The sequence below is a fragment of the Typopeltis vanoorti genome, chromosome 13 (assembly GCF_054136105.1).
Source record: "Typopeltis vanoorti isolate ZY-2024b chromosome 13, IOZ_Tvanoo_1.0, whole genome shotgun sequence".
In the NCBI taxonomy this organism is placed as follows: domain Eukaryota; kingdom Metazoa; phylum Arthropoda; class Arachnida; order Uropygi; family Thelyphonidae; genus Typopeltis; species Typopeltis vanoorti.
In genome coordinates, this window is record NC_143561.1 from 76,388,300 (window position 1) to 76,409,108 (window position 20,809).

General features: G+C 37.5%; 1 protein-coding gene across 2 annotated transcripts in view; it reads left to right on the top strand.

Annotated features, from left to right (window-relative positions):
- Positions 1-20,809, top strand: part of LOC150100293 (intermembrane lipid transfer protein Vps13-like) — a 654,685-nt gene that overhangs the window by 482,289 nt on the left and 151,587 nt on the right. For both annotated transcript variants that reach the window (XM_090402852.1, XM_090402853.1), the window contains one exon: positions 5,067-5,186. In XM_090402852.1, the coding sequence (XP_090258978.1) occupies positions 5,067-5,186 (120 nt within the window). The remainder of the gene's footprint in view (positions 1-5,066; positions 5,187-20,809) is intronic.

Consider the following 20,809-nt stretch of genomic DNA (forward strand, 5'->3'; position numbering starts at 1 on the left):
GAGACTATATTGAGAAATAAAGGTGATTTTTTCCAAAAAAATGTGTTTAACTTATTTTTTTACCAAACATTTCAAACAACCCTCATATGCTGTGTTCACTATTTAGTCTCACAACCTGGATACCCTAAACACTTTTTCTTTCCCATCTGACAGCACACATCCAAGGATCCAATTAATGACAGAAATATAAAGTAATAACAACAGTTTGCCCTTACCAGATATCTTCATTATAAAGCAACTAGGTGGATCTTTGGTTTTCACCCTCTTTAGAAAACCCTCCATTCACAAACACATAAATACACTAAATACATCCACTTCCAGTAGTCACATTACTCCCAATCCTCCCAACAATTATGGCACTATAAAAATCCTAGTCCAGGGCAAAATTGATTTTCTTTGAATTTAAATTTGAGAGGCCATTTTATTATTATTATTATTATTATTATTATTATTTCGGGCAACTCCAGGAGTCCTTAGACTCATCGAGGGAGGCCCTAAACATCATGTCCACACAACTATGCGATTACATTCTCACAGTATCTATCATACCTTGCCTTGAACTCTTTCACTGTCATAGCACCCACAACAGACTCTGGCAGCTTATTCCACTCATTTACCACTCTAAAAGTAAAGAAGCCAGCTCTAACACCCCTGCTAACCACACTCTTTCCCAGCTTCCATAGGTGTCCCCTAGTTCTCCCACCACCAGTCCTGATCTCAAAAATATCCTCTCAATTAATCTTATAGAATCCCTTTAGCAATTTGAATGTCTCAATCATATCTCCCTCCTCCGCCTATCAACTAGTTTCTGCAACCCACAAATCTTCAACCTGTTTTCATATGGTTCATTCCATAGACCTGTTATCATCTTAGTCACTCGCATCTGGATCCTCTCCACATCCTCCCTCAAGAAGGAACCGAGGTGACCAAATCTGGGCACAGTAGTCGAGATGAGGTCTTATCAAAGCTCGGTACAGAGGTACAATAACTTGCTTGTCTCTGCTCATCAAGGTATTTTTCAACAACCAAGTGAATTGATGAGCTGATTTAGCTACTTTTGCAATGTGCCCCCTAAACTTCATCTCCCTATCCACCAACACTCCCTAGTCCCTGGCCTCATCAATCTCTTGGAGTACAGTTCCACCAATGTGGTATACTGCTGCTAATCTTTTCACCCCAAAATGCATAACCTTACATTTTGTCACATTAAATTGACATCCATTCTCCTTATCCCAGAACTCCAATCTATCTAAGTCATCCTGCAAGACTTTGACATCTTCTGCATTCACTATTGCCCTACCCAACTTTGCATCATCAGTGAACAAATGAATTGTTCCACTTAGATCCTTCCCTATATCGTTAATGAACAGATTAAACAGCAGTGGTCCAAGAACAGAACCCTGCGGCACACCACTAGTCACAGGCCGTCTTTTGGACTCTACTCCTGAATAAACTACTCTTTGATATCTCTCCATCAACCAACCACCTATCCATCTCACCAACCCTATATCCATTCCCATATGTTGTAGTTTACTGATTAGTATTCCATGTGGTATCCTGTCAAACGCCTTTGCCAGGTCCAGCAGTATCACTGTAAACCCATTTCCCTTATCCAGTTCAGCCGTCACCTTGTTATAAAACTTGAGCAAGTTACTGAAGCATGATCTACCCTTCACAAAGCCATGCTGTCCCCTGTACAGTATCTCGTTTTCATCAATCCATTCCTGTATTTTTCCCTTGACTACTTTCTCCAAGACCTTGACAACGACTCCTGATATGCTGATCGGTCGATAATTTGCAACCGTAGTCTTGGATCCTCCTTTATGCAGTGAAACTATTTTCCCCTCTTTCCACACCTTCGGGACTAAACCAGACCCCGAGACTCAGATTAAACAACATGGTCAAGGGCACTGATAATTCTTTAGCTGCTTCACGCAAGACCCGTGCCGGTATACCATCCAATCCCACAGATGTGTTCACATTAAGGTTCTGTAATAGACTAGTCATCTCCACTTCATTCATCACTATTTCCGTATAAACTAATGGTTCCTTCATTTTTTTCAATGTCACCACCTGGATGATATGCTTTTGCAAAGTGCGTGCTCAGTAACTCCACTATATCGACTGATTCAGTGACCTCCTTACCATCGTCATCCCTTAAAATCATTTTGCCATGTACAGTTTTTTTCTTGCTTGCAGCGTATTGAAAGAACTGTTTGGGATTCTCTTTTGCTTGCAAAGTTAGTTTCCTTTCATAATCCGCTTTTGCTTTTTTTACCACATTCGTTACCTTTCTGGCCTGCACTTTATACTGTTGGTGTGCCTGCAGGTCACCCCTTTCTTTAAATTCCCTCCACAGTTGTTTCTTTTTTTGCAGCTCAAGCTTAATGGTGTTGTTCATCCATTTAACTCTTACTTGTTTTACTATTCGAACCCTTGGTATACAATCAGCCATAACCTCCTGTAAATGCTCCTTGACCACTTCCCATGCTCTATCAACGTCCAGCCCTTGCAGTTGTACATGCCATGGCACTGATCCAAGCAATCTCCTAAGCTTGTCATACTTGCCAGCACGGTAATTCCACACATACCCTGTCTTAATCGAAAATTCCACACCTTTAGCCACCTCCCAGGTCAAGACCTTATGATCACTCTCACCAATAGGTGATAACATGGTCATATTCATTAGGCAAATTCTCAGATGCTATTACCAGGTCAAGCACTCTCACACCCCTAGTATTTTCAATTACATGCTGTCTCAGATAGTTATCCCTTAATAATTGAATAAAATCCTTTTCCTTCCTCACGTGTCCTCTCCTCCTCCTTCCAATCAATGTTACCATAGTTGAAATCCTCCATAATAATTACCCTCCTTCCACTCATTTCATCAATTTCCCTATGCATACTATCTCCACCATCTATTCCATCACCTGGTCTATAGCAGCACCCAACTGTATATTTTATTTTGCCAGTCTCAATCTCACACCAAATAGCTTCAAATGAGCTCCTTTCACTATCCTGCGATACAACTTCAATTCTCCTTGGCTGCAGTTCATCAGCTATCATCAATAATACCCCTCCCCCCCATTTTATTCTCTCTGTTCCCTCCTAAACACACTATGACCTACGCATTCTATCCCACTAACTATATCATCTTCTGTCAGCTATGTTTCACTAATGCCAATAACCTGTGGCCAGGAAGAGCCAATCAAGGCCAAAAATTCTTCCTTCTTGTTCCTAATACTCCTGGCATTAGTATACATGAAATGTGATCCCTTAGTCCCACTCCTATATTGATGCGTTATTCTAAATGACCCATTCCCATTTTTTGTCCTTAGTGCTGGCTCAGGTACATTATATACATTCTTACACTCATCTGTCTCACTGATGTCTGCATATCCATCCCCCCCCTCCTTGGTAGTTCTAGTTTCCCTGGTTTTGCACATCTATTTTCACTTCATTCAGCAACACTCTTTCCAGTCTCCGCACACCAAGTCCATTCAAATGCAGGCCTTCCTTCTTGTATAAGTCCTTTCGCCCTTCAAACTCATTCCACACGTCCACGAATTCCACACCACACCGTCTGCATAACCTACGCATAATGTCATTTGCAATTATGGCCCTCCTTCTAAACTCCTCTCTGTCATACCGCAGCAACAGACTAACCATTCTAACTCTGTCACTCTTTTCTTTCGCTACCTTTAACAATACTTTCAAGTCATATTTCCTTGAATCTGTTTCTTCCCTCATTAACTATTCTAACCAGAACAAATATGGTTACATCAAACTACCTCTCTTATGAGAAACTCATCTGCAGAGAATGTACCCAACAGCCAACAATAAGCTTTTTTGCATTTCTTTTGTTCATTCTCAGTACTGAAGTGTACCTTCATGCACTTGTTGATACAAGTATATTATTATTATCCTGAAAATGCCAATTTCACTTTGATGAAATACTGGAAATAAGAAGTACATTTATTTATTATGATTATGGTTCAGGCCTCCATGGAGTCACAAGACTCATTGTGGGAGGCCCACCCTACAAAACACAGTCTATCATACCACTCTTTGAACCCATTGACTGTTCATGCTCTCACAACTCTAACAGGCAATGCATTCCATGGTTCAACCACCCTCCATGCAAAGAAACACTCCTTACCCTCTTGATCACAACTTCCTTTTGTAACTTCCAGGGATGGCTCCTTGTCCTTACTCCTCCTTTAGTTATTGCTGCATTGTTAATTTCCTGAAACAACATCATGTATAATAATCAACATATAAGCCTAATCACCAATAGTAGTGCATTGGAAAGATATTAAGTATTCATTAACCCCCCCCACCTAGTGGACATGTTTGCTAAATTCTAGTTCACTTTCTCTTTCACATGACATTTGAGTGGCTTGTTAGAATGGTCTTTTGTTCTTTTCACTGTGATATGAAGCAATCAATTATCCACTGTTTATATGCTATCTTTCACTTCAAAAGCTCAATCTGACTGGCCAGAATATGTTGATTACTATTTTCAGTTACCAATGAATGTAATCAAATACCTGGTTATTTTATAATGATGAATTTGGAATTTTGCAAACTCAAAAATTTTGCTGTTCATAATTTTGCAATTAAAAGTAAAAATTAAAATTTATATTTAAAATAATACATGGGGGCATAAGTTGGCTTTTGTCAACTACAAAATATTGACATTTTTACACTAAATTGAACCTGAAACTAGCTATACCAAACTGGAAATCGTTTTAGTTGAACATTTAATCTTCAAGCACAGTGATGAAATATTGTGCTTGAAGGTTGGTCAATTGATAAAGCTTCTTCTAATGGCTCATGCAAAAGGTTAAGCAAGTTTGAGTGCGGTTAGTAGTTGGAAGGGTTCAATCGTTCACTGCTGTTAGCACACTCTCCCTCGATGAGTCTTTGGACTCCTGGAGGTGTCACATAATAATAATAATATATTAATATATTTTTTTGTTAATTTTCTGTGTGAGTTTATAAATTGGTATAGTATAACCAAGTTTAAAAAAAATTTAATAATGCCATTTTGTTTTATTTACCAGAAAAAGTTACTTGACATTGATAAAGAACTAGTAACAAGTGATTTAAAAGGGCTTGCTGCAACTTATTCTTCTCAGGATATAAAGAATTACTATGATTTTCTACATTTCTCTCCTTTGAAGGTAAAATATATGTGTTATATGAAACAACTTAGATATAATAACTGATTATATAATAAATGATAATAGCATCGAATATTGCAACTCTCACACTAAATATATAAAACACTTGTAGATTATAGCATCCTCTAGAACAGTGATTTCCAGATTTTTCTACTATGGCAGAATCCTAAAATATTTTTTCATTCACCAAGAATTTGGTGCTTAAGGGTCAAAGCTGTATAATATTCCTGGATGTTGACATTGTCAGCATCCAGGAATGCGTTAGCAGAGCTAATCTCAGGTGATATGGTCACTTAAATAGAATGGGAGAGAAAAGATTGGCAAAACAAGTGTTCTCTGCCAGGTTGGCAGGAAAACGACCCAGAGGAAGACCAAGATATAGGTGGATTGATACGGTACAAAGTGCCTTAGACGATAAAAATATAAGATCTGATAATGTTGGAGTCTTGACAAGTAACAGACTGATTTGGAGGAAAATTTTAGATAGGAAGTTGTAATGATGTAATTTTTTCATGTAGTACTATCATATCCTGTACACCCCTTGAGGGTACATGGCAGGAATTTGACGATGATGATGAAGAATTTGGTACCCACCTACACAGCTAAAATATGCTTGATACATAAATAATACTTGTCCATGGTGATCATGCTGTGATTTGTCACTCAAGAAGATAGTAATGGAGTGATAATCAAGCTCCACCCATAAATCAGAGTTGGAATAACCAAAAAAACTTGCAAAAAAGATTTTTATTTATTTATTTATTGTGACTTGATTTGCTTGTGCTTGATGCAATGTAAAATATTTTATTCATTTTGTTCTAATATAATTTTTGCTGAACTCCTGAAGAGAATTCAAGAAATCCTAGGGTTCTGCAGAACCCTTGGAAATCACTGTTCTAGAAAATAAAAACATTATTAACAGTAATAAATTATTGCACACATTTTGTCTTGCGAGAGTATTTTCAGGAATACAGTAGATGCTTGCTATAGCAAACATCCTTAGAGAAATAATTTTGGATCAAGGTTCCATTGTAGTGAATTTAGGGGATTGGAAGATTGTCCCCCACTCTATTTTCATGAAACTGAAAATCTCAGGAAATTTCCGGAAGGAAACAAAGTAAATCACAGAATACTGAAATGAAATTGTAAATTAAGGATTGGTAGGAACCAAACCTAAAAATCACAAAACAACAACCATATGGAAAAGTACAAATACAAACATTTGTAATTTTTCATATAACAGAAAGAACTAGATGAGTATGAAATTATAAAAATGAAAATACAGAATTAATGTTTTAATTTCAAAATGTTACATTAGCTTAAATTAATTTCAATACCTAAAATTTTCATAATAAATTAAATGTGTAGTCTGTACCAGGAATAGAAAAAAAAAAAACCCTCAAAACTTCAGCAGACATCAGCCTTATAATTAGTGACCTCCATTTAAAAAGAGAGAGAGGAACAAGTGATGAACATTAATTTAAAAAAAATGGCTCAACATGCAATATAACTTTAATTTGGAAGTTTTTTAATTAAAAGTTATAAAGTTTGTGTGTTAATAACAGTTTGTTAGGCATAATGTAACTAACCATTCTAATTTAAAATTTTTCATCATGTTTTGATCTGAATTTATGATTGTAATGGTACAGTCCTTACATATTTAGTTCAATATGAAGATTTCAGGTATGCATTATTAATTCTACATTTTCATTTTTATAATTTCATAAATATTTAATTTTTATAAATTAAAGATACCAAAAAATTATATACTTGGTTTAATCCTTTATCCAAGTGTAAGCAAACAAAGTTTGCACCTGAAGTATTTTCAGGACTCAAGCAACTCATATAAGGAAGCTAAAGCTTCACATTACCTTAGTATCTTCACATTTTGCCTTAGTATCCCATAATGCAAAGCTCATCTCCTTGTGGACATGTATAATGCTATGAATTATGGGAAGGGTCACTACCCAGACCGGTTTCAACCTTTATCGAGGTCTCTTCAGTGGAAGCCAGACCCAGAGGTGATACTAAGGTTGAAGTAATTCATAAGTCATATTTTCCACATATGAGTTGCCAAAAGGTGTCGCACCTTATTATTAAATTACTCTGGATTAGAGAAAGTTGTTGGAAGTCTTAGCTTCCTTATACGAGTTGCTTCATTCTGAAAATACTTCAGGTGCAAACTTTGTTTGATTACACTTGGATAAAGGATTAAGCCAAGTATATAATTTCTTGGTATCTTTAATTTATAGTATAACCAAGTGAAAAACTTCCAACAACTTTCTCTAATCCATAGTAATTTAATAATAAGATGTGAAATATTTTCACATCTTATTATTAAATTTTCATATTTTAATAATAAGATGTTTCATATTTTCATATTTTAATAATAATAGTCATATTTTCATATACAAGCTGCCAAAATACCTTTTGGCAGCTTGTATATGAAAATATGACTTCTACATTACTTCAACCTTAGTATCACCTCTGGGTCTGGCTCCCACTGAAGAGACCTCAATAAAGGTTGAAACCACTCTGGATAGTGACCCTTCCCATAATGCATAACATTATACATGTCTGCAAGAAAATGTGCTTTGCATTATGGAATACTGAGGTAAGTGATGTGAAGTCTTAGCTTCCTTTTACAAGTTGTCCCAGTCCTGAAAATACTTCAGGTGCAAACTTTGTTTGCTTACACTTGGATAAAGGATTAAATCAAGTATATAATTTCTTGGTATCTTTAATTTATAGTATACCCAAGTGAAAAAAACTACCAACAAATTTCATTTTTATAATTTCTAGTTCTTTCTTAAATGAATTGTTTGCATTTGACCCTTTTCATGTTATTATTCCTGACCTCCATGGAGTCATAAAATTCATCATGGAAAATCCACTTTAGACAACAGAAAGTCTATTTATTTATTTCATATGGGGGTTCCTTTGTCCCTTAGGATGAGTGGATCCCTCTCCTAATGATGGATTAAGTATATTTTTATGAATGTAGATCTGTGTGTGTGTTTATAGGGCCAGTTTGCCTGCTCTGAGGGAAAAACCTTAGTTTCTGGTGAAAAACCCCCTCCCCCATATGAGACTCGCTAACTCACCTTTAGTTGAAAGAAAAGGTTCCTGACACCATGGATGGGAATCGAACCTTTTGGTCTTTCCAACCAAAGGGCTTTGTCTATACTGACTGTGCTACGGAGGCTCTCAGAAAGTCTATCATAATGCTCCTTAAACTCATCTACTCTTTACGCTTCACCACTCTTTCTCAATGAATACATTTCATGCTCCTACTACTCTTGCACAAAAACTTACTAATTCCTTTTGCATTTCAGGAATTAGCTCCATGTCCTCATTTTTTACCTTTGTTTTACCATATGAAAAACCTCCCCAGTCTCAATCTGGTAAATACCATTCAACAGTCCTTAAATTTCTTAATCACATTCCCTCACCCCTTTGTCTTCTACCCACCAAAGTCAATGGTTTGCATGCCTTCAGTCTATCCACTGTGCACATCTACAAGATTTTTAATCCCCCTTCAAAGTTAAGTGATCTTATCTGACATTGATTTCTGATCAGAGTTTTATACAATGGGACCACCACCATTTTATCTCTGTTGGTCAGTGTCTTCCTCAGTGTAGCAGCAATTCTCTGTATTGTCTTCACAACCATTACAATATATTATTATTAGTAGTAGTATTTTATGAACACCTCCAAGGAGTCTGAAGACTCATCGTGGGAGACTCAATTTATCCACACAATCTATCATATCTCCTTAAACCCATTAAAAGACAAAGCACTAACTACTGATTTTGATCATCTATTTTGTTCACTGACAACTCTTCATGTCAGAATTCAAGTTCTCACACATATACCACATATTACTCAACTTCCAGGAATGACCTCTTTCTGCCTTCATAGCTAAGTGGTGAACCATTTCTCCTATATCAATCCTATAAAACTCTTTAAGTAACTTAAATATTTCTATCATGTCCCCTCTTTTTTTTTTCTTTCTTTTTTTCCCCTATCAACCAACTTTTGCAGTCCACATGCCTTCTATGTATTCTCATAGGAAACATTCTATAGACCACTCACCATCTTGGTTGCTTACCTCTGAATCCTCTCCACCATTTCATCTCCAAGAAACTCAGGAGACCAGACTTGAACACATTAATTCAGATGTGAACATATCAAGGCCTTATAAAGAGGAATAACAACTTTCTTATCTCTTCTTCTTATAGTGCTCTTAAATAGCCAAGTTTAACAATATATCCTCTAAACTTAAGGTCTGTCTACCACTGCTCCTAAATTCCTAGATTCATCTATTTCCTATAGTATAGTTCCATCAATGTGGTACACAAGTTGTAATCATTCCATAATACATAACTTTACATTTCTCCACATTAAACTGACATCCATTATCTTTTGCCCATACTGACAGCCTATTTAAATCATCCTGCAAGCGCTCCACATTGTCTTGATTAACTATTACTCTACTCAATTTTCCATCATAAGCAAATAACTTAATATTTCCCTTTATATTATATTACTGGTGTACAAATTAAACAGTAGTGGTCCTAGCCCCAAACCTAATGCCACACCATTAGTCACCAGCCTTCGCTTGGATTCTGCTCCTCAGTATACCACTATTTGATATTTCTCCAGCAGCCATCCTCTTATCACATAACCAGTGTCATGTCCATCCTTATTTGTTCTAATTTGCTTTACAGAGTTCCATGTAGTATTTGGTCAAATGCCGTTGCAAAATTAAACTGAATCATCATGTAGCCATTTCCCCTATCCAACTCAGCTGTCATTCTATTACAAAAAGTTAGTAAATTACTACTGCATGACCAACCCTTCACAAAATCATTTTGCCCCTTGTAGAGTATCATATTATCATATCTACGCATTCCTGAATTCTGTTCTTTGCCAATTTTTCCAATATTTTTACCACCACTCCTGAGATACTGATTAGTCTATAACTTGCTACTGTAGTCTTAGAGCATCTCTTGTGCAAGGGAATTATTTTGTCCTTTTCCTTGGAACTCTAACAGAGCTGAGACTTAACCAGCCTAGTCAGTTCCCTTGCACATTCCCTCAAAATGCGAACTGATATCCCATCTAATCCCACAGCTATATTCACATAGAGATTCTGCAGTATTCCAAGAATATCCACCTTTGTTCCCACATAAGTCTCTGTCAAATACGTCACAGCATTGATCTTACTTCTGTGATGTAACCTTGAAAAGTGATCACTTGGTAACTCAACTATTTGTTCTGCTTCTATCTCCTTGTAACCATCAGCACCCATGAGGATTATTCTTTCATAGTCAGTCTTCCTCTTACTTGCTACATAACAAAAGAACTCTTTAGGATTGCCTTAACTGCTCAACTAGTTTCTTCATGTAATCTGATTTTGCCACCGTTACCATATTGGTTACCCTTCTTGCATAACCCTTTAATTGTTCATAAGTTTGTAGGTCACCTTTTTCCTTATATACTCTCTACAAGCATTTTCTTTTTCTGCATCTCATTTTTTAATGATAATGGAGAATTGGGTGGGTGTGTGTGTGTATGTATATATATTTGGTGGTATTTTGTTGATTTTTAACTCTGTTGTTAAGTAGTGTTGTTTAGTCAACTATTATTATGCTATATGCTTTCAGAAACATTTTTCGTTATGACACTAATGTATATGAGAAAAATGGCGACATCGATGTTCACTGCTATCAGTATGCATGATTTATTATTGTTATGATTATCCAGGCCTCCATGTAGTCAAAAGACTCATCGTGGGAGGCCCTTCCTAAGAAACACAAAGTCTATCAAGACTCATTGGGGGGGGGGTCCCCCTGAGAAACACAAAGTCTATCATACCACTCCTTAAACTCATTGACTGTTCTCACTCTCACCACTCCATCAGGCAATGCATTCCATGGTTCAACCACCCTCCACGCAAAGAAACCACACCTTACCTTCTTGCTCACAGTTTCCTTTCGTAACTTCTACGGATGGCCTCTTGTCATCACTCCTTCCCGCTGTTCAACCAAGCGAAAGAACTCCCCAGTGTCAACCCTGTAACCACCTCTCAACAGTTTAAAAGTCTCAATCACATCACCTCTCCTTCTTCTATCCACCAAACTCTGCAGTCCACATTCCCTCAGCTGATCCTCATAACTATCCTTGTACAGTCCTGAAACCATCTCTATCATCCATCTTTGTATCTTTCACTCCTCACTCATCCTATCTTTAACACCACAGATCATTGAGTCCCCATACATTATACCTCTTCCATTCCCCCTCTCCTATTGTTTCCATTCTCTCTCTCCTCTTCTTTCATTCCCATACGTCTCTCTCATCCCCTCTCCATCTACTGCTCCTCTTCTTTCTTCTATCATTCCCATACCTCTCTCCTTCCTGCTCTCCTGCTGTTTCCATTTTCTCCTCTTCTAGCACTCCCATACCCCTCTCTCTCATTCTGTCTCTCCTACTGTTTCCATTCTCTCCTCTTCTAGCACTCCCATACCTCTCTCTCTCTCTCTCTCATTCCATCTCTCCTACTGTTTCCATTCTCTCCTCTCCTAGCACTCCCATACTGCTCTCTCATTCCATCTCTCCTACTGTTTCCATTCTCTCCTCTTCTAGCACTCCCATACCTCTCTCTCTCTCCTACTGTTTCCATTCTCTCCTCTTCTAGCACTCCCATACCTCTCTCTCTCTCTCTCTCATTCCGTCTCTCCTACTGTTTCCATTCTCTCCTCTCCTAGCACTCCCATACTGCTCTCTCATTCCGTCTCTCCTACTGTTTCCATTCTCTCCTCTTCTAGCACTCCCATACCTCTCTCTCTCTCCCCTATTGTTTCCATTCTCAAAATTCTCTCCTCTCCTATCATTCCCAAAACTCTCTCTCTGTTCCCTATTCTGATTTGCTTTGCATTTATCTCTTCCATTCTCCTAATCTCATCTTCCATACTTCTCTCATTTACAAGACATTCCACCTCCTCTTTCAGCTTATCTATCTCCTTTTGCAGGTCAATCACTCACGCCTTCTACACTATCAACTGTTATTTTCTCATTCATATTTCTTCCTTCATTCTTTCCTATCACACTGCTCGTCTTCCTATATTCATTTCCCATTTCTGGAGAAACAAGGTCGGTTATTGATATATCTAATGCATTTATTTCTCCCACTGTCTGCACTTTACACACACATGCATCCCCCCCCTCTCACAAGCCACATATCCAATTCCCAAGGCACATACATGCTGCAAGTACTGCATGCCACAAAGTCCCTTATTATATTACTTATAATAGAGTTCTTAAATGGCGGAGGACTTGGCGACACGCCATTTACGGCCGCAGCTGAATCCACCATCATTCCTTACTGCCAAGGAAGTACTAGTGTAACCATTAATTATTCAAAATAGTATCAAAATAAGGTGACACACAAACTGAAAATACAAGAAAAAGTGCAAACAATTACAAGCAAAACAAAACATTTAAGTACACTAAATAAAATGAAATAAAACTAAATACAGTAATGAAAACTTAGCTTCGTTTTGTCTTCCACCATTATGCATTTGATTCTGACCCCGTCTTCTCGGTAATCAAAATACACAATATCGTGACAACAACTAACTTCAAAAAACAACCACTGAAGTACACTCCTATTCCAGAGAAACAATTTAACACTCAAAAACGTAAAAAAACGGACTATTCACTGATTAAAAATCACATTCTTCAGCACAGCTCACACTGCCACGTGCTACGGCAACATTTAGTGCAGTGCAGTGCAGTGTGTTAATATATTCATTGCCGAGAGTGAATGGTTTGTGGTATGAGAGCAAGAACGGAGAAAATATTTGTCGGAAATGTTTCATAAGCAAATATAAGAAATATGATTTATTTTAGGAGCAAAAGAATGAAGTGACCTTATATTATGGATATAAGGCAGGATTGCCAAAGTGTTGTGGAGAATATAGCAGAAGCAGTGAATGATAGTGCACAAAATACAAATGTGTGTTTGAAGGAAATAGTTGGAAGTAATAATGTGGATGATGAGATGCTAGTGCAGAAAGACATTGCATGCCTACACAGACTCCTTCACAGGACAGAATGCGAGCTCGAGTGAGTGGAGAAATGATTGGTGTGTGGTACCAAAGGATGAAGAATGAAAGAAAGAGTGAATGGGAAAAGCCTAAAATTGCTAGAAACTGGGAAAAAAGAAATAGTATTGTATGGAAATTCAATGATATGGAGTATACTTCATTTAGAAAGTGAGGAAAGCATGTTTTCCAGGTGCAAGTATAAAAGATGTTAGTGAAGCTGTAAGTATGCAGAAGAAAGAAGTGAATGAGTTAATTGTTTTGTCATGCAAATGATTTGAAAGGGAGAAATATGCAATGAGAGAAGATATGAAGGAATTGTAGTAAAAGCAAAAATGAAGAGTAAGAAAGTAAAGATTGTTAATATGCTGTCTCGGTATGATAGGACAGAACTGAGAAAGAAGGGCCACAATTTCTGATGAGTCAATGAGAAGATTGTGCTGAAGGAATGTGTGCAGTTTATTGATGTATGGAATGAATTTTATTATTATTGCTTGACGCCTCCAGGAAGTCCAAGGACTCATCGGAGGGGAGGGCACCTACTCTACAACTCTGTCTCTACCACTCAATCCACCAACTACAACAAGCTGCAATACACCAATGCCATCTACTGCCAACCACTACCACTACTATTCTCACAGAGAAGCACAAACATTCATGCCCATGGTGGGATTCGAACACAGCCTTTTGGCTGATGAGCGGATATGCTAACCACTCAGCAAACCAGACTGGTTGGTGGACAAAAGGACTTATATATGCCCAACAGACTACGTTTAAGTCTGTTGGGCATATATATTGTAGTTAGATGTTTGGAGAAAGTGGTGTTGTTTAGTGAGAGTGTGGTAATGCAAAACCAGGGAAACTAGAGATATTAGGGAGGATGAAATCAAGCATATAACTGGCCACCCCTGTGTTAAATGAGCATGTGTACAGTAATGATTATGCAATGCCGAATAGGATTTCACATCTTTCTGATTTGAATGGGTTGGTAATGATATTACACAAACAATGGGTACAAAGGGATTTTGAAATGCATGCACAGAAATGCAAGAAGTATCAGGAATAGGGATGAGGAATTTTTTGGCAGTGGTCAGCTTGACTTGGCCAAAAATTATAGGCATCAGCAAGACCTGGTTGACTCAAAATGATATAGTTGAAGGGATACAATGTAAAGGATATTGTATTTTTAGGAAGGATAGAGAGAACATGACAGGAGGTGGGGTATTGCTGATGATACCAGAGGAATTACAACCAACAAAATTAAAAGTTAAAGAGGATTTTAGGTCTGAGGGAAATGGTTCATTTGAGGCTGTCTGGTGTGAGATAGAGGCAAATAGGGCAAAATATGTTGTTAGGTGCTGCTATAGACCAGGGAACCACACAGGAAATATTGATGCCATGTATTAGCAGAATCAGTGTAGGCTGAACAATTATTATGAGAGACTTACTATGAGGACATCAGTGGGAAGGAAGCATGGCAAGATGAAAGTGAGATTTATACAGTTGCAAAGGTATAATTACATGAAACAACATTTTATAGAGAAGACAAGGGGGGGGGGTTGAGGGTGTTGGATCTGATAATAGCATTAGAAGATGTATCCATAACTAGAGTAGACACTCTGCTCCCATTTGAGATAAGTGACCATGTGGTCTTGTTCTGGGAAGTTGTCAAACATGTAGAATTCTTTCTCAAGGAGTTTATATTCAATTATAAGGCTGGTGATTATGAGAGACTCAGGAATCATCTTGGAACAATGCCATAGCTTGAGAACTACAAGAAAAGAATGTTAGTAGTGCATGGCAAGTGGTCAGAGATTGCTGGATAGTAGCAGTATCAGATTGCTTAACCAAGGTCAGGAAGATAAACCAAATTGGAATTAAGTGGATGAGTAGAGATATAAAACAAGAGCTGCAAAAAAGAAAACATTGTGGAGGAAATACAAGGGTGGTCTGAAAAGTTCTTGGCCTAACAATGAAAAAACGGATTTATAATTTCAAAATGATTTTTATTTTTCAACATAATCTCCCTTGAGACTAATATATTTATTCCAGCAATGCTCCAGTGCCATTATCCCATCCCTGTAGTGGTTCTCAGTAAGATCTGCAAAATATCCCTCTACAGCTGCAATCACCTCTTGATTCGAAGAAAAACGCTGACCAGCAAGGAAGAGTTTTAGTTTTGGAAAGAGATAGAAGTCAGAGGGAGCCAAATCTGGGGAAAATAGGGTGAATGTTCCAACAATTCGTAGTGCAACCTTAATTTAATTTAAAACTAATTTAATTTAAAATTTAATTTTCTCATCCAAAACCAATATCTGTGGGCAGGTGCATTGTCCTGATGAAAGATGATTTTTTTTTCTGCAAACCGGGTCTTTTCTCATGAATTTTTTCATCTAGTCTGGTAAAAGATCAGAGTAATATTCTCCACATATTGTTTTACTCTTTTCAAGATAATTATTAAACAAAATGCCCTTTAGCATCCCAAAATACTGATGTCCTGACCTTTCCTACTGATGGAACTGACTTTGTCTTCTTTGGTGCTGAACAATGGGCTTCTGTCCGCTGTTTTCACTGCTGTTAGGATTCTGGTGTGTAATGGTCAATCCTTGTCTCATCCATAGTAATAAATCAATGCACAAAATCAGTTTTATTCTTGTTAAAATGCTCCAAGCACTGTTCAGAGATTTTCATGCAAGTGCAAATGCATTTTTGATCTGCTGCGAGCAAGTATGGCACCCATCTTGTGCAAAACTTTTCATTTGCAATTCTTCCTGAAAAATATATCCTACATGTTCTTTTGAAATGCCTATAGTCTCAGCAATTTCACTCATTTTGACTCGCCGGTCATCCAATACCATATCGTGCACTTGATCAATGATTTCTGGTATTGTTACACTTTTTGGACATCCTTCACATGGATTATCTTCAAGGCTGGTATAAACCACGTTTAAACTCGGCAGACCATTTCTTAATTGTCGAAAATGAAGGAGAAGCATGCCCATAAACTGTTATGAACCTCTAATGAATTTCTTTTGCTGTTAAACCTTCTTTTGCAAAGAATTTTATAACCCCTTGATTCTCTATTTTATCCATTTCAAGGGATACAGACAACACTTTTGCTTCAGATAGCTGTATAAAACAAACTACTTGATAGAATGACTTGCAATTTCACATGGATGCTTATGACAGATGTACCAACTTAGAAAAAAAAATTTTGCCAATAGTGTTGCAATCTATGGTAGAAAGTAATGCTTGCAGGCAGCATTACTTTCAATCCGAATCTAGAAACTATGAAAGTTTCACTGTAATGAAAGTAATGCTGGAGCTAATATTTACTTTGCTTATATAATCTTACATCACCAGGTGTATCATCCAGGTAGAGATTTTACAGTTGTTGACGTTATGGGAGGTGTTCAGCATATTATAAATATCAATGTGAACACAGCAGTGGGACTGGATGGCACATCAGTCCAATGTATACTATGTAAATGTGAAAGAGAGTTGCCATTGCTGCTGACGAAGTTGTTCAGTCTAAGTCTCAGCTCTGCATAAAGGTGGCTCCAAGATAGAAGTAGCAGACTATAGACCATTTAATATATTCAAGAGTGATTGCTAAGTATTAGAAAAGTTGATGAAAGGTAAAATACAACTGGATGGATAGGGAGGCAATACTCTATAATAGGCAGCATGGCAATGTAAAGTGTACTTATTCGCATGTTATAATGAAGAAAAAGAATTGGATAATTGCATAATGGCTACACCATGATTTTGCTTGACTTTGCCAAGACATTTCACAGAATACCACGTGGAAAACTATTACAAAAACCGGAGCAAATGGGAATTGATATGAAGCTAGTAGCATGGAGTGGCTGATAGATAGACACTAGAAAGTAGTATAACAGTGGAGCAGAATCTAGGAGAATAATAGGGACTAGCAGAGTGCCTCAGGGTTTGGTACTAGGACCACTTCTCCTTAATTTGTATATCAGTGACATAGGAAAAGATTTAAGAGAGATTCAGTTGTTTGCTGATGATGAAAAACTGGGGGAGAACAATAGTTAATAAAGGTGATGTAGATATCCTACAGGATGATTTACATAAACTGGCATTGTGGGCAAAATCCTGCAGGATGATTTACATAAACTAGCATTGTGGGCAAAGTATAATAATAATAATTATGATTATTATGGGCGACACCAAGGAATCCTTGGACTCATCGAGGGAGGCCCTAAATATGATGTCTAGAACCATCCAACATTTGCGTAGTATCTATCATACTTTGCTTGGAACTCATTCACAGTCATTGCACCCACAACAGACTCTGGCAACATATTCAACTCATTCACTACACTCCAAGCAAAAAACCAAGTTCTAACACCCTTTCTGACTACACCCTTACTCAGTTTCCATGGATGGCCCCTAGTTCTCCCACCCACCAGACTTGTTCTGAAAAATTTCATCTGAATTGATATTGTAAAAACCCCTCAGTAATTTGTATGTCTCAATCATATCACCCCTTTTCTGTCTATCAACCAGTTTCTATAACCAACAAATCTTGAACCTGTTCCCATTAGATTCATTCCATAGACCTGCTATTAACTGTGTCACTCACCTCTGAATCCTCTCCACCTCTTTCTTATTGTCAAGAAACCCAGGTGACAGATCAGCACATAGTAGTCAAGATGGAGTCTTATCAAGGCTTGATAAAGAGGAACAATTACCTGCTTGTCTTTGCTCATCAAAATATTCTTCAATAACCAAGTGATCCAATGAGCTGCTTTTGCTGTGTATCCCCTTAAAATATAATAGGTATCCCTCATACCTTAACTTCTTATCCGCTAACACTCCCAAGTGTCTGGCTCTGGCTTCATCAATTTCCTGGAGTACACTTCCACCAATGTGGTATACAGCTTGGAATCTTTTCACCCAAAAATAATAATTGTCAATTTAATGTTGCAAAATGTAAGGTTATGCACTTCAGGTAGAGAAGATTGCATATGATGTATCCTATTGATATTAGATTAAAGGAAATTGATGAGACTTGGGGATGATGGTGGACAAAGAGTTGAAGTTCAGAGGGCATATTGTAAAAATTGGTAAAATAGGATTACTTAGATATTGGATGAAAAACCTGAGTTTCTGGCTAATAACTCACTTTTAGTCGAAAGAGACCAGATAAAGGTTCTTCGCATCATGGACAGGAATCGAACCTAGGTCTTTCTGACCAAAGGGCTTCATCTGTACCAACTAAGCTACAGAGGCCCTTCTAGTCCCACTGCTTACTGACATTTAGAGTGCTCAGTATTTGGAATACATCCTCTTCATTCATTCACTTCTAATTCTTTATCCCTCCATATCCCTAAGAATAAAGCTCTTTGCCAGGATGGACCATCCTGATAATTATCGCAGTCTTTAAAATTTCTTAACTATGTCATCTGCCTTTATCATCTGACTACCATTTCCATCCATCAACGTAATCTGTCTGCAATCATGTTTCTTTCTACTAGTTACATAATAAAAGAATTCCTTGGGATTTTTCTTGAATTGCAGCACTAGTCTCTTTTGGTATTCTAATTTTTATCTTCTTACTATGCTAGTTACCTTCCTAGCCAGAGCCATATATTACTTATGCCAGTGTTCTCCGCCTCTCTTTTTAACGTGCCTTCCATAACCTCCTTTTCATTTGCAGTTGCTGCTTGATTTTTCTAGTCATCCATTTTACTCCAAATTGACTTATTATGTTCTTCACTTGAGGTATACAATCTGTAATTGTTATTAAAAATTTCTTTAACTATCTCTCATGCACTGCTGCCCTCTTACTTCAAACTTTTTCATCCATTTTAATGATCCAAGTTTCTATTATAGTTGTTCTGTCTTATAAACCCCTTCTACCTTGCTATTCTGAATTCCTCTTCATCCTCTAAGTCAGAAGCACATGGTCACTCTCACTGAGGACATATATGACACATTCATCACGATCAGATCCTCTGATGCTGTGACAAGTCACTATCCTCTTATTCCCTCCACCAAATGCTACTTAAGACAGTTGTTCTTCAAGAAATCTTAGTACACTTAGTACTGTAATGCTGCTTGCGTCCTCGGAGTAATTTATATTGCTTTAACTGAAGTAAGTCTTCCATAGTGATCAGTAATTTTAATTTTGCACTTGCCAAGCTAATTTGCCTAGACGTTTCCTGCTCATCGCCATCTATATTTCCTTGTCTGTTGCAGCTTCCCACTAAATATCTTGTCCTGTCCCCCACACTATATTCCCAAAGCCATTAGCATTATTTTTCCTATGAGAGGGTACAGTTCACCTCTTATCTCGAGTAACAGTCCACTATCCTTTTTACTGTACCTTTCTTATACTGTAGAAATATGTGCTTTACTCTCTAATTTCTATCCCTGCTAGAACATCCTCTGTAATTAGTAATGTTTCACTGATACAGTCTTCAGAGAGACTGTTATTCAACACCACAAACCCATTCCCTTTATTCCTAATGTTCCTGGCATTTGTATACAGAAAAACAAAATCAATATATCAGTATTCATATAACTAGTATTACTCTCTGCAAATTCCAATTGACTGTACATTATAGTATATATCATCTCATTTCTCAAGCCACTATCCTATGTAAGGCCATCCTTGCTATCTTCCACCCTTGCAATTTTAGTTTCCCTGCCCAAACACACTCTTGCTAAGAAAACAACTCTCTCAAATGCCTATATCCTTCTCTGTTAAATATTATTAATCTTTTGCGTAGCGTTTCCTTCTGTTTTCAAATGTACTTCGAGCTGTAACTCACTGTCTTCCCTCTCACATATTTCTGCTACATGACCCTTAGCAACAATCTAAAATCTCTCACTACAAGATTCATACTTCCTCTTGGCATTCTTACCAGCCAGCACTATCATCTCCTCTGTTTTTTCGTCACTTCATTGCTATTGCCACACTCTATCTTTCCTCCAGGCAAACTGCTCTTGCACCTCTTCATATGCAATGTTCCTCACAGCTTCATTCATTCTTTCCTCACTATATTCCTGATCCCTTCTGCTTCCTCTCTCTCTTTTTCTTCCCCACAACTTTCTCCAATTTTCTCTAATTCCCTGCCTCTCCCTTGCTTTCTCATGTCCTCTCATACCTACTATCATTCTCCTTGCACTAACTCTCTATTCTCTTAATCTCAACATTTACCCTCCTCAACTCATTCTTCATTACATTTTCTTTCTCTGTAATCCTGTTTCTCTCTCCATACATCCTGCCTTCACTTGGTATTCACTCACATAATCATGGCCATCTGTCAAAACATCTCTCTCTCTCTCTACCACGCTAAAGGCAAATCTGTAAACACTTCTTTCACATTCTCTTCACCTTCTAACACGCTACAGGTACCTGCAAGCTAGCACTCATCCATTTCCAGTATACTACCTTGCTGCTGCCTACATTTAATGCATTCATATACATTTATCTGCACTATTTTTAATTAGTGGGGAGTGTAGCATGCTACAAAATCC